Genomic DNA, 13,849 nt, shown 5'->3' with positions numbered 1-13,849 from the left:
AACCAAATGCATTATTTGTTTCCTCTTGTCAAGGTTTGTCCAAATGTGCCAATATGATTTTCTCCTTGACCTATCACAGGCTCCCCAAACCGCACCAAGACAGACACTTACTCCCAATGTGGCCATAAACTCATGCAAGCACTACTTGAGTGCTCCACAAGTCTTGGGATTTCTCACCAAAGAAACCTTAACTGCTCTCCACAGGAATTTAAATCACAATGTTAACAGATATTTACAGTACATTGCCAAAAATGAGGCAGGAAAAGAGAGGAATTAATAGTAGGGGGAAACAGGGAAACAGTGCAAGCCTGATTGAAACCTATATCAACCTACAACACCACAGCTCAAATTATGAATTAGAAAAGTAATTCTTTGACTCATCAGCAAGACTGTATTGTATGTTCTGTATTCAAAACATTTTGTCTTAGTGATTCAAAGCAGACAGAAACATAAGTTCATAAAAGGTTTTCACACACTGATCAACAAAGCCTTTGCCTAAACATGTGGGTCATGTTAACTATTAACAGATACAGTCATCATCTTCAACCCTTTTTGTCCCCTGCCGCCCAGAGCGGCCCATCCTCCGTGTCAAATGCGCTAGCATTCCAACCTCCCTGACAGCTGACCCCTCATACCTGACCACCCCTGAACATGCTGCATGTTTATCTCCTCAGCGGGGGGGGGTCTCTACCATCAAATCCGCCTATTAATCTCCAAGTCCATCCCCTTTCCTCTCTGTCCACACTATGGCCCACTTCTAAAGCACCCATCTGAGCCGAACCTCATGAGCTCATTCTGTCCAACAGAACGGTGTGGAGAGAATGACTAAAGGTCAAACTGGACATCTGTTATGTTTCAACTGTGAAAAATGGCCAGCTTTAAGAAAACACAGAAAGACAAATGAGCTGTGTTATTTGTGTGGTATTGTGAAGGAAGGAATGTGGAAAATGCTGATGAATAGGGGCAACAAATGGATCGGCCTTTACAGCAGCACAGCGTGATTTTGATTATAAATCCTTTAATCAAAAATTTTATTAATTTCAAACCTGTATGACATTTGAATGTCAATAAATGTATAGTAAAGCGGCCTGGAAGCCTACCTTTAGAAGAAGTGCTAGGGTGGCGCTTGTTAAGCGCTCTCAGGCCCTGCAGTGGGATGTCGCCGCCCTCCAGGACACTCTTGTAAATGTGCCGATCACATTCTGGAGCTGCCTGCCCACCGGCAGACAAGCTGTCCTTCTTCTCCACTTCACCGTTGCCTGCTTTACAGGCTGAGCTGGGTACAAATAGAGATACGAGAGATATGATCATCTTCACGTGACATGTCTCAATAGAACAGAATGCTGGTGCCACATTTACTTTATATTAAAAAAATGCTTGTTATTAAAAGCAGATATATAAAACAGAAATAGGAAATAGGAAAACTGTTGAAAACATATACTAAAGACAGAATAATAACCTATAAAATATCAAAAAAGTATTTTGCCATGGATTATGTTTGAACACTGCTTAGAAGATTTATTGTAGCAATAAAATAAAATACATTTTCTAAACCTGCTTATACTTTGAGAAAACAAGTATAAAAACACTTTCTATCTATCTATCTATCTATATATATATATATATCTATATCTATATATATCTATATATATATATATATATATATATATATATATATATATATATATATAGATAGATAGATAGATAGATATCTTCTATATATTTACATATATATATATACATATATATATATATTTTTTTATTATTATTATTATTATTATTTGTCGTAATTACTTTACAAAACAAAATAAAGAAGAAATAAACAAAACTGAATTTTAAATAAATATTAATTTTACTTGTAATGTAGGCCAAACTATTTAAAATATTCTGAGAAGTTTTTAGCCAGCTTGTGTTTGCTCTTTGATATAGATGAGACAGCACCAGCTGCTCTGGCCCTTATCACAACATTCCTCAGAGGCCTGTGTGGCATCCTTTAAAAAACATACTTGAAACTTTCCATATGTAGCAGTTAGTCATATAAAACCAAAAGGAAAATGTACAGACATTTTTAGGTATGCAGAACTTTAATCATTTGTCTTGTGTCAAATCTTCCCATATAATGAGCTGTGTTCACACTGTATAATTTTTACATGTTGGTATAGGAAAAGCTGAAGTATATCATGCTTTCTTATTGAATATGCAATAAAGTAATAAAGCAGCCTGTCTAGAGTTTAGTAAGGCCTTGTTATGATTCACAAGACTATTCTCTGCAAGAGAGTGCACAATGGTCAAAGTTGGTTTAAATTGTTCTATTTAGTCTCAGTCTGATCAGCTTACAAGTGCTCAAAACCCTAGACCAGACCAGCCTGACAGTCTAAAAAAGAGCTTAAATTGTTTTTTCAGCAGGGTTAACACAACAGACTCACATAGGCTACATGCTAAGTGATTTGCGAGGGAATCTTAACCATGACAAGGATTTTAAATGCACAGACAATGGTCCTACACATAGGCAGCTCTGTTTCAAAGAGAATCATATTAACAGTTACTACTCTCAACATGCCAATGAAATCCTAAGGGCCCTAGCATACTTTCCTACGTTTTCATAGTTGGAAACAATAAAATACCCGTTCATTTTCAACAAAAATGATGTGGGCGAACAAGACACTGTTCTTTTGACTCCAGCTTTATGAATTCTTCCATCATACTGTACACATAATAAAGTCCCCATGAATGACATCACTCCAGGGATGCATAGGATGCTTTCCGCTGGAGAAGTGTGAGATGAACACACGTCATTCCAGACGCCGCTGGCTCCAAACTCAGGAACCTGAGCAGCTGCTGGAGCGGAGATGGTCTTACCAGATTTATCTGACCGTTCGCAAAGCTGAGTAAAGTATTTTCATGCCGTTCGGCTCCTTTTCAAGGATCTGTTAGCCATAAACCAGAACTATGTTTCTCTCAGGGTTACACTTACACAGGGTTCGTCTTTTACACATTCCTCGAGTCATGAGAACATATTTTCAGTTTAATGTTTTGGCCTCCTGGTTTATAACTGAACCATGTGGCTTTTGATAAAACAATAAACTCCAAACATCAAAAAGATCCACACACCAAAGAGAAGACTGTTTGGCTTAAACCATGTGCCAGAGATTCCTAAGAGAAACGTAAGTACCACAAAAGCTTCATTCATTCATTTGTATATTAAAAAAAGAAATAAAATATGAAGAAAAAGAAAGGAAATAAAATAAATCATAATAATCATAATAAAAAAAAATCAATGTTTACACTATTATTTTTATCCCTTCCTGTTCTAGCTTGTACTATTCTGGAAAATTTTAAAAGCTTTGCTAACACTTCTCATGTTATTAATTGTTTTTGTACGCTTTGGATAACAGTGTCTAAAATGAATGATTAAAGTTGTTATTAACACGATTTTTAAATGTAAAATTAAAAAGGCATCTTAAAAATCATAATTTATAAGCATAAATCGCGGCGTTATCGCGTAAATTCCCCATTTCAGGAAAAGATGTCAATAAAAAAATGACACTTCACTTTCACAAACAGCACATTAAGATTTAGGGGATTTCTCCTAACAGAATGGGTGGAGGTACAAGGTCTCTTATCTCCCTTAAAAAGACATCCAGGCGTTATTTTCAGATACTACTTTCAGCACAAAATGAATCATCACACTATCCAATGCCTCTCCTCCAACGAGCCCCCTCCACGAACGAACGCACACACTCATGCACGCAAAAACACATCACACGAACACATTATTGCAAATGGTCGTTCAGGAAACAGAATAAAGGAAACGAGAGAAATCTCCAGAGCCCCGTGACAGCTCTGCATGAGAATAGATGGCTGGAGAGCAAGACAGACACACAAACACACCCACTTACAACAAGGGCGTCAGAAAATGGTGGAGAGGAACATTTGTGAGGGAGAAAAAAGAAACATGGACTTACTATTGCTGTAGGTCGGAAGATGTGTCCAAGGGGCTGAAAGAGGGGGCACTCTGCAACAAACCAAACAAAGAAGTCATTGATAGCTCCAAAGGCTTGACTCTCTGGCAGCTGGAAAGGGAGAAGGCGCATTAGTCAGTCAGGCTTGCGAACGTCTGCCGCGTCCAAAGCTCTGAAACTCTTAGGTCTTCTGGACGAAGCCGAGCGTGGAGAAGTAAGCAAGTATTTTGGCCTGCATGCAAGTTAGGGGGGAAAACAAGCGACTGGGAGCAAGGGGGTGGGATTAGCAGGGGCGCCCATTTTGGGAGGGGGCTGTCAGTGCTTCCACCAATCAGCTGCTGTCTCTCACCGAGGCTCTCTTTTGTCTTCTATTGAGTCACTCTCATTACTGGCCAGCCAGACAGAGAGACAATTAACCAGCTGGTGCGGGAAGCAGGCCAAATTACATGGGCAGACAAACACAAATAGATCTACACATATATATTTTGAATATCACAAGTGTCTGATTGAACATGCTGTACAAAAAAATCACAGGACGATATTAATAGTACATTAAAGGAAGTTCACGAAGCGGACAAGTGCTGGGTAGCAATTTATTACTTGTAATCCAATTACATGATCAGATTACAAACATTAAGTACTTGTAATTAGATTATATTACATTTTAAAATGCATATAATCAGATTACAGGTACTTTGTATTAAATTATTAAATATTCATATATTATTGTAAACTAAAATATTACATTTTTAAATATTATGATTTAAAAATGAAATATTTCTCAGTTCTCTGATGTCGGTTAATGGTCAAAAAGACATGCAGGTAAACAAATGAAATATTGATATTTTTAGTTTTAGGTAAGTTATAGTGGTTTTTTTCTTTGATAAATTCACAAAACCCATGAAATAACTTCACAAAACGCAGTTTGAGAGACTGACAATTAATGCATTTCAAACTGTTGATAACATAAAAACATGGTAAAACTAGTTCATTAGTTCACATTAGTTAACAACATTAGTTAACATGAACTAAGAACGAACAACACTTCTACAGCATTTATTAACTTTTATTAACTAATTTCAGCATTTACTAATGCATTATTAAAATCACAATTTGTGTTTGTTAAGATTAGTTAATGCACTATGAACTAACACAAACTATTTTCCTAATGTACCTAATGTTAACCAAGATTAATGAATATAGTAATAAATGCATTGTTCATTGTTTGTTCATGTTAGTTAAAACATTACGTAATATTAACAAATTACATCTCATTGTAAAGTGCTACCAAAAAGTGATACCGAAAACATATGTGGTACACAATAATGCTATTCAAATGTGATCAACAAGTTAGCTAAAAGTAATCTAAAAGTAATTTGTCTGATTATATTGTCTAAAGTGTGTAATGTGATGGATTATTCCATTACTAACGGACAATTTCCATCATGTAATTTGTAACAGATTACAATTTCTAAGTAATGTACCCAGCACTGTGTGCGTCAAGCCAATAAGGATAGTGGCTGTTATCGCCGGGCAGCAACTCCCGACGGCAGATCAGAGAGAGCCATTCACTGGGACGGCCTATAGCCCCCCTTGCATTTTGAATGGTTTGCAGGCGTCTAATTTTAGGCTGCTGTTTCTGTTGCTTTTCCCCAAGTGCACGTCACAGATGGTAAAAATAGCGTGACAGCACACCTCCAAAGAAAAAAGCACAAGTGGTGTTTGCAAATACGATTGCACAATCCCAGCCTGCCGCTCTCCCTTCAGAGGCATGCCACATGCGTGCCAGCACCCCACGACCCCCTCTTGTGACCGACAGAAGAAAAGTTCAACTCCTGACCGCAACATGTTCATCCCATTGGTTGCTGGGGTAAAGAGGATCACGAATAACCTTCGCGAATGAATACAGGCTTTGTCGCTCTATTTATACAGCGTCATGTTCTAGAAGTTTTGTTTCCTGAGGAACACCCAGTGACATAACAAGCCGCTATTACGTGTGCAAAGCGGCCTGTGGTATTTTTGGCCCTTTTTTTTCTTTCTTCCCATTTTTCTTCTCTCTAAAACATAGCCGGCACGGCATCCCAAGAGGCTTTCGCACGGGACTTGGCACAGATGTGAAGAATAAGCAAACAGGAAGCATGCATGAAAGCCTTATCTGAAGTGGCTCGCATCTTAATCTAAATACTAGTGACAGCCAGCACAATACCTTAGTGTGATGCAGCTGTTGAGATGAGATGATAAGAAATTATGCAATTAAGCATAACATAAACACTGTTACTGGCATTAGAAAATACAGAAAGCCCCATATACTGTATCTGACAGCACCAGTGAAAATAGAAAGGTATAAAATACTATGTAAACAGACAAAAAGATGATTCTGTTTAAGTCGGAACTGTTATAAATGAGATTTAGGATGAGTACTTGACATTCTTGACATGACCCACAGAAACGGTGGGTGAAAATGGCATGCACAGTAGCCTATGTCACTGAGGATATGGTTTCAAAGCTTTATGTTATTTAAAAAACCCAACGGAAATAGAATTTCTCATATAAGGTATTTGACTTCAAATGACATCTCTGGAAGTAATAATGCTGAGATAGTGATTCCTTGAGAATTTCCCTTCGTCGTATCTGGTATGTCCAGTTGTCACACTGGGGTATACAGCGTCTAATTACAATATGTAGGCCTTTATTTACAATTAATCTATCCTTAAAAGGCATAGTTCACCCCATCATTTACTTACCATCGTCTTTCCTAGGATGTAAATTCCTTTCCCCTGATTGTTAAGGCTAGTCAGTGGAACAGTGTGTTAATAATGTTTGCTCATTTTCATGTGCTAGTTTCCAAACAGGTGCAGGAGATGACTCAAGAAAATTTACAACTTTTCTGTTATATAAATAGCATACAATGTGAGTGAGGTACTGTGCAACTTAACCACATGAACAAATGGGGCTTATGTGCCCATTTATGAAAGTATAACTTTACACGCAACCTTTTCCTTGCATTCCCTCATAAATTACTATCATCAAAGCACACCTTCTACAAATGAATGTTGTTGTCTCTAATTTAACAAACATGTCATAGTTATGAACGTGCTGTATATGTCATTCCATACGCTGGTAAACACGGGCTGACTGTGCTCATCACTGTCACAGGGTTTGGCGTGTCAATCACTGAACAAGCCAGGTCACATGCAGTCTCCAATAACCTTCGACCCACTTAAAGACAGACACACACGCAGCTTCATACTTCAAGCTGCCCCCAGTAAGGAGTCAACAAGCTCAACAAGTCTACTTCTGGGACTTTCTGTGACCTCAGTCTAAGAGCTCTGGGACGACAGATACTGTTGTTAATGTTTCTAGTTCTAACAACACATATCAAGAGAATGCTTACAAAGCTTTAGAAATGTGCTTCATTTTATTTTTACATCTGAATTTTTATGGGAATCCTACTGAGCCAATGAGAATTTCACACTGGCTTGTGAAACTAAGATTATTTCAGTATTTCATAATTGCATCATGATCGCAGTGAGAGAGGGCTGCATCAGCAGACTCTGAGACTCCCGCTCTCAAGGGAAGTGACTCCTCACTTTCGTCTCTAAACAAGGAAATCTGGAGAGAGACAGGAAACTTCTCTAAACTTGTGCCATGACGTTGATGCTTAGATTTATGAGTCTATCCATCAGGAATGCAGCCTGTGACTCAAGGGTTTAGTTTCACTGACAGAAGACCCGATTCTAAAGACATGGCAAACATGCCATTCAAATAGGATGCATGCATGGATAGAAATATTCTGGAATGTTATTACAATCAATTTAAAATAGCTGTTGCAATATATATATTCCAATTGTAATCTATACTTATGAAACCAGAGCAAAATTTTCAACAGCCATAACTTTAGTCTTCAGTATCACGTTATACTTTTATTATTTTCTAATTCAGTTTTATTAAACAATTCTAATATATTGATTTGGTGCTAACATTTTGACATTAATTATTATCAGTGCTGCTTTTTTCAGTATAAAAAGTTCAAAAGAAATGCATTTTTTACACTGTTGAAGTCTTTACTGTCACTTTTCCATACTGAATAAAAGCTTTAATTTAGCTTAAAAAACATTGTAATATATTTTTCTAGTATATAAATAGCATTTTTTTAAATTACTAATGTTTTAGTTATATCTCCAGCACAATGAGTTTCTAAAATGAAAGGTGGACAACCCAATCACCTTGAGGTGTATCATGGTACAGTACGTGTCTCCAAGCAAATAAGTGTGAACGAATGTGCTATTTACTCCCAGGTGTTGAGTTGATGACAACGCTGCACAGGCTCTGTGCCACTGATAGCATAGCGACAGTCTTCCTATCCTTCACTGAACCCAGTGACAGCAAGCCAACTCTACTTTACAGTGCTTTACTTACTTACTGCGTCAAGGTCAGACAAAAAGTTTACACCGCAAAAATATAATCGCCATGAGCGGAGAGATTCCCGGCAGGATGTTATGTACTTTCCCATTAGTTAAGCTGGATGGAGCGAATCTGACAGCCAATAAGCGAATGATGCAGAGGCCAACATTTCAGTCAATGCTGCCAGGCAACAGGATTAAGCACTGGGGAAACAGTTTGGCTAATGCTGTGTTTGTCGTCTTTACTGAACTAGTTGTAACATCACAGGTTGCTGTCTGTTTCCAGTCTGGGCACTCCATAAAACTGAAAACCTACTCAAAGCCATGTGTGCCAACACCAGAATTACTGCCAGTTAAATGGCAGGATCTGAGAAAAGTCAAGAGCTTCCTAGAGGAACAGACTGCAGTAATTTGAACCCCAATTTCAAATCAGTTGCCAGTTCAATGTATTATCACAGTGAAAAATATAATTCAATTACAGTCAGGAAAGACAAATATGAGATGAAAAAGATGAAAATGTTCAGCATTTAGAATATGTTCAGGAAAGATTAACCTTTCTATCTATAATGCAGCTTCTGAAACACATTCAGAAGAACTCTTCCACTACTGCTTTTGTGTTGTTTTTGGACTGCTATACACTCATACACAATGGGCTGGATGAGGAACATATAGACGAATGGTCAGTGCAGACAGGAAGTGACATAAGAATGGCTCTAATAGGCTACATTCACACTGCAGGGAAATGTAACCCAAAAACGATTTTTGATCCTGATCTTTTTTTCCTCACGACAGAGTGAACAGCACAAACCACAGGTAATTTGATATTTTCAATTTCGATTTATGCCACTTCCATATATGGCACTAAATCTGATTTAGTTCAAAGGTTTTGCAATGCAAAAGCAGTCTGAGTAAGCATATTAGAATTAATTTGACTTTTACATCAGATCCACATTCATCACAATTCTGCACTTATAGGAGTCAATTTGAAGATACAGAGAACGAACAGTTATGTCTTAGAACTTAGAATTCTATATACAAGCAAAACATGAGGACTCTTATAACTAAAGTTTAAAAATTTCTCTGTTCTGTCTCATACTTGTCTTTATTTTTCATATTGTCTAAGCATAATTTCACTGGCTTCTGCAGCAAATTACATTCTAAATAAATGCGTAACTGCTTACTTTGGTCCTACGTTTTTATCTCAGAGTCAAGCTGCACAAGTGTTGCGGTTTTCCCACAGAATTGGGCTCTTTTTCCAATGTTGCTGCAGGTTGTTTTTCAACTATGTGAGTTGAAACAACCCCACTAATGGGATATTGGGCTGGTTTTAGACTAATTTTAAGAAGCAATTGGGTGGATTTTGTGGTGAAAACCTGGCGACCCTGTTCGTATTGTTCCTTTGAGCGTAAGGTTTAGTTAAGAACCATGATCTGTTCACATCGGAGATCTGATATTGGCCACATTTACAAAAAAATGTCAATAGTTACACAAAGAATCAGATCTGAGCAAAAATCTAAATTGAGCACTATGGCTCACAGTGTGAATGTAGTCATAAACAGACAAAAGGTTTAGGCTCCTGTACAAAAAAAGGGAGGACATGCAGGTTTTTTTTCTTAAAAATTGGTCACATTAATACCGCCAACTTACCGCTTTGCCAAACTCCATCTCAGAAAAGAACCTATACCAAGGCTCATTCTCTAAATCTACATCTTCTGGACTTATGTCCTGAGTCTACAGAAATATGGCAACAAGGAAAGGAGGACAAAGAGAGAGAGAGAGAGAAAGAAAGAAAGAAAGAAAGACAGAGAGGAAGATTCAGAATACAAAGACAATGAGACTGAATGATGATGTTACATGAATAATCTCTTAATGTCATGATCTTAGACAGGCTGAGAGAGTGGAGGAAACATGAATTGGATTTGTTTCCAGCTTGATGACTTATTGCAAGAACATCTGGTTGATCTCAGCAGTCAAAGGAACAGGAAATAGAAAAGAATAAAGATCTCATAAAAATCTCTCAAAGTCCTGATGATGGAAAGAGATCCATTAAAACTAGGATGAAATCTTTCAGACTGTAGAATAGACACATATTCATGGGCAAAATGCCTTTTTACACACCTGCTATGATAATAAATATTTTCACATTGATGTTTTTAAAATTATTTGCTAAATCTATAATACAACAATAATGCTAAATTTAACATTACACTATAATTCAAATGTTTGGGGTCAGGACGTTTTTTATTATTATTCAGCAAATACACATTCAACTGATCAAAAATGACAGTAAGGACATTTATGATGTTACAAAAGATTTCCTTTTGAATAAGATGAATAAGAATCACACGACAAGACTTAATATTAATATCGATGCATGAATAAATTATATATTTTTTTAATCTTATAATGAAAAAGGTTACATTAAATTATAATAATATCTTAGATATTTACTATTTTTACTCAAATAAGCATATGATTTAAAAAATATTACTATGCCCAAATTTTGAATAGTAGTGTAAATATCACTTAAAAACAACAAAAATATTTCACAGTAATGAAGAACTGTTTCTGCAATGCTAAATCAGATGAACAGACACCGGCAGCACATTATCTTCTGCCCTAGATAGGACCTGACCTAGAGCCATTTTAATTACTTTCCCTAACAATGAGGGAAAAAACGAAAGACCTAATGCAGCTTTCTCTGCTTCAGTTGTTTCACTGACGAGGATCCAACATGCTTTGCTTTACTTCTACAATAAACCTATTACAGCGGTATGTCATCAGAAAGACATTATGTAATAGCAGCAGCTCCCAGAATGAGTCACGCTTTGATTGAATCACTGAATATCATAGTAATAAACCTTCCATGAAAAAGACCAGACTGCAGACACACACACGCCCCTGCAGGAGCCTCTATTCTTAACTGGGTCTGGACACTACAAGTGTCACTTATTGATGAGCTTTTTATAGCTGAGTAAGAGGTCCTCCTGCTTTCTATATTCTAACATTACTGTGTGCACTGTGTGCGTCAACACACAGGACATATACGCTACATATATATCACAACACTGAAAAGTAGAAACCAGTAGAAATCACCTACCGAGGTCACTTAATGAGACTACCTAGAGACATACAGCTGTGAGTGTGCTGTCCTTGTAAGTGAAACAGGCAGAAAGCAGCTCTTGCAGCATCAAACGACATGCACAGGTCTGCACCACCAACACCAGAAACCAAACATGCATGTATAAAGAGCATCATACCGGTCTCTCCAGCTTCAGCACTGAAGACTTTCCTGGCTCGTACTCAAATATGCTCTTGGGCTCGGCGCGGTACTTCCTGGTGTCTACTTTCTTGTCAGGGGGCTCCCACTCATTCCTGCAGGGATGCATGGGGGGAGAGATGGAGTGATACAGCGAGGGAGGTGGAGAGTCGCCATGGCAACCAACAAGGGCAAGTTTTGGCTGCACGTTCCCATACATGCGATCTTTTAAAAACACAGCATACATCCTTTATGTAAAAGCACTCATCTATCCAATCTATACCAACATGTGTTCAGCTCCTTGTATTGTATAACTGTAATTTAATACATTTTTCATTTCAAATTATTATAAATTAGTAATACTTTACAGTGCATCTCAAATATTTGACCTTAGTTATGTACGAGGCACATTGAACAAAAAAATACCGTAATATCAATTATTTATTTTCATTGTGATCTGTTATATATTATATATATATATATATATATATATATATATATATATATATATATATATATATATATAAATGTATACAAATATTATAACATATATATATATAATAAAAACTGTATAACATCAGTGTAACAACAGTTTATTTACATAAATGTATATAAATGTGCCACTGTTCATATTATTAATTCAGCTTGTTCATAATAAAGTAATTAAATGTAATTAAATTCAAAGAAATAAACATTAACATGAATAACTAAACACTTTAAACCCTGTGCTATTTTTTGAATGTTTTATGCATTTAATGTCTTTCAAAATGCTAAAACCTTTGTATACCCATTTAATACATTTGTATCTATATATAAAACACAAAGTAATGATATGTTATGGTAATACCATTTCTGCTAGCGAACGTCGATTACTAAAATAAATGGGTATCTATTATGAATTTTAACAGCAAACCACAACATCTCTCACGCCAACACATGCTTGTTAAGGCACCATGACAAATGCTGAAAAACAATGTTTTACATATTGAGGTTTTGTGAAGAAATGTCATCATCTCTATCTTGAGCAACGCTAGCATGGTGCAAGAATTCACACTCTAATATGAAACTTTCAAGACATCAGTCAATGAATGTGCTAGAATCTGCTTCATTAATCCTAATATTTGTTTGTGCTCACCTCTGAGGTTTCAGGGAAGATGTGCGTGTTGGCACAGGCAGCTGTCCTCTGGAGCTCCCCATGTCTACGGCACTCTTGGAGCGAGGGACGGCCCGCACTGAAACACAGCTTTCCTTCAAAAAAGAATTCATAGTGTAGCTTATATTTTCTTTTGAAGGGATAAAACGAAAACACTTACCGTCCTCACCACCATATGACAGCCCGTCATCTAAAAGAGTCAGAAAATACTTAAGTACAAATACATTTTAATCAATTGAGAACTTGTGTTTTTATTTCACATGCCAAATGTATTCCTAACGTAGTTAGTGGCAGTGATGGGAATAACGGCGTTATTTTTTCCAGTAACGAGTACTCAACCGAATTAATGCTTCCCGTTACAACGCCGTTACCGTTACTAACGATAAAATGCCGCCTTACTTTAAATTATTATAGGGCAATATTATTAGGTCTATAATTTTAGTTTTCGGTTCATCTGAATGGATGTGCCGTGTATTTGACGCCCAATAAACTATTGTGAAGGTGCACGGGTCGCTGTAGATTTGTTTCACACACGCAAAAAAAGATATTGAGCGGGAGAATCTTACATACCACCCAGAATTATCTTCCTTTGGAATTATTCCGATTTTAAGAACCGCTGGTTTCTCTGGTTAGTGGGCGGAACTAATGCGCAATCAACAGTCCCATTGGCTGGCGCTCACCTATTGTCGTCCCTGTTCTGATTTCAGCAAATCAATTTGAGCGAACGCAGACAACCTGATTAATATTCATGAACCCAGCAGGACATTAATCCTAGTGCGTTTTATATTGTTATTAATGGAAGGATTCATAGTAGTTTTATTACTATCATTTTTATTTTTTATAGACACACTAATTGACAAACAGCCCTAAGCTCAGTCAACATGACAAATATGCAGTCATGATTATTCCAATTACTAAAATTCTGTCATCTTATGGTGCAAAAAATATTATAATTGCCGAGGTGTCCATAGAGAGTCAATAATATTTAGAATAATACTGAATGTCATGTGTCTTTCACAGTGTCCCTCAGAAACATAAAAATAGTGTTATTTGACATTTTTTTTTTTTTTTT

General features: G+C 36.8%; 1 protein-coding gene across 1 annotated transcript in view; it reads right to left on the bottom strand.

Moving 5' to 3' along the window:
• The window catches only part of LOC122356333 (sorbin and SH3 domain-containing protein 1), a 42,455-nt gene that overhangs the window by 12,483 nt on the left and 16,123 nt on the right, over nucleotides 1–13,849 (bottom strand). The window contains 7 exon segments of the mRNA XM_043254900.1: nucleotides 1,101–1,276; nucleotides 3,966–4,015; nucleotides 6,169–6,183; nucleotides 10,013–10,096; nucleotides 11,626–11,740; nucleotides 12,760–12,856; nucleotides 12,938–12,967. Coding sequence (XP_043110835.1) covers nucleotides 1,101–1,276; nucleotides 3,966–4,015; nucleotides 6,169–6,183; nucleotides 10,013–10,096; nucleotides 11,626–11,740; nucleotides 12,760–12,856; nucleotides 12,938–12,967 — 567 coding nt within the window.

This window comes from Puntigrus tetrazona, chromosome 13 (genome assembly GCF_018831695.1).
Source record: "Puntigrus tetrazona isolate hp1 chromosome 13, ASM1883169v1, whole genome shotgun sequence".
In the NCBI taxonomy this organism is placed as follows: Eukaryota; Metazoa; Chordata; class Actinopteri; order Cypriniformes; family Cyprinidae; genus Puntigrus; species Puntigrus tetrazona.
This window is presented reverse-complemented; position numbering and strand designations above follow the sequence as displayed.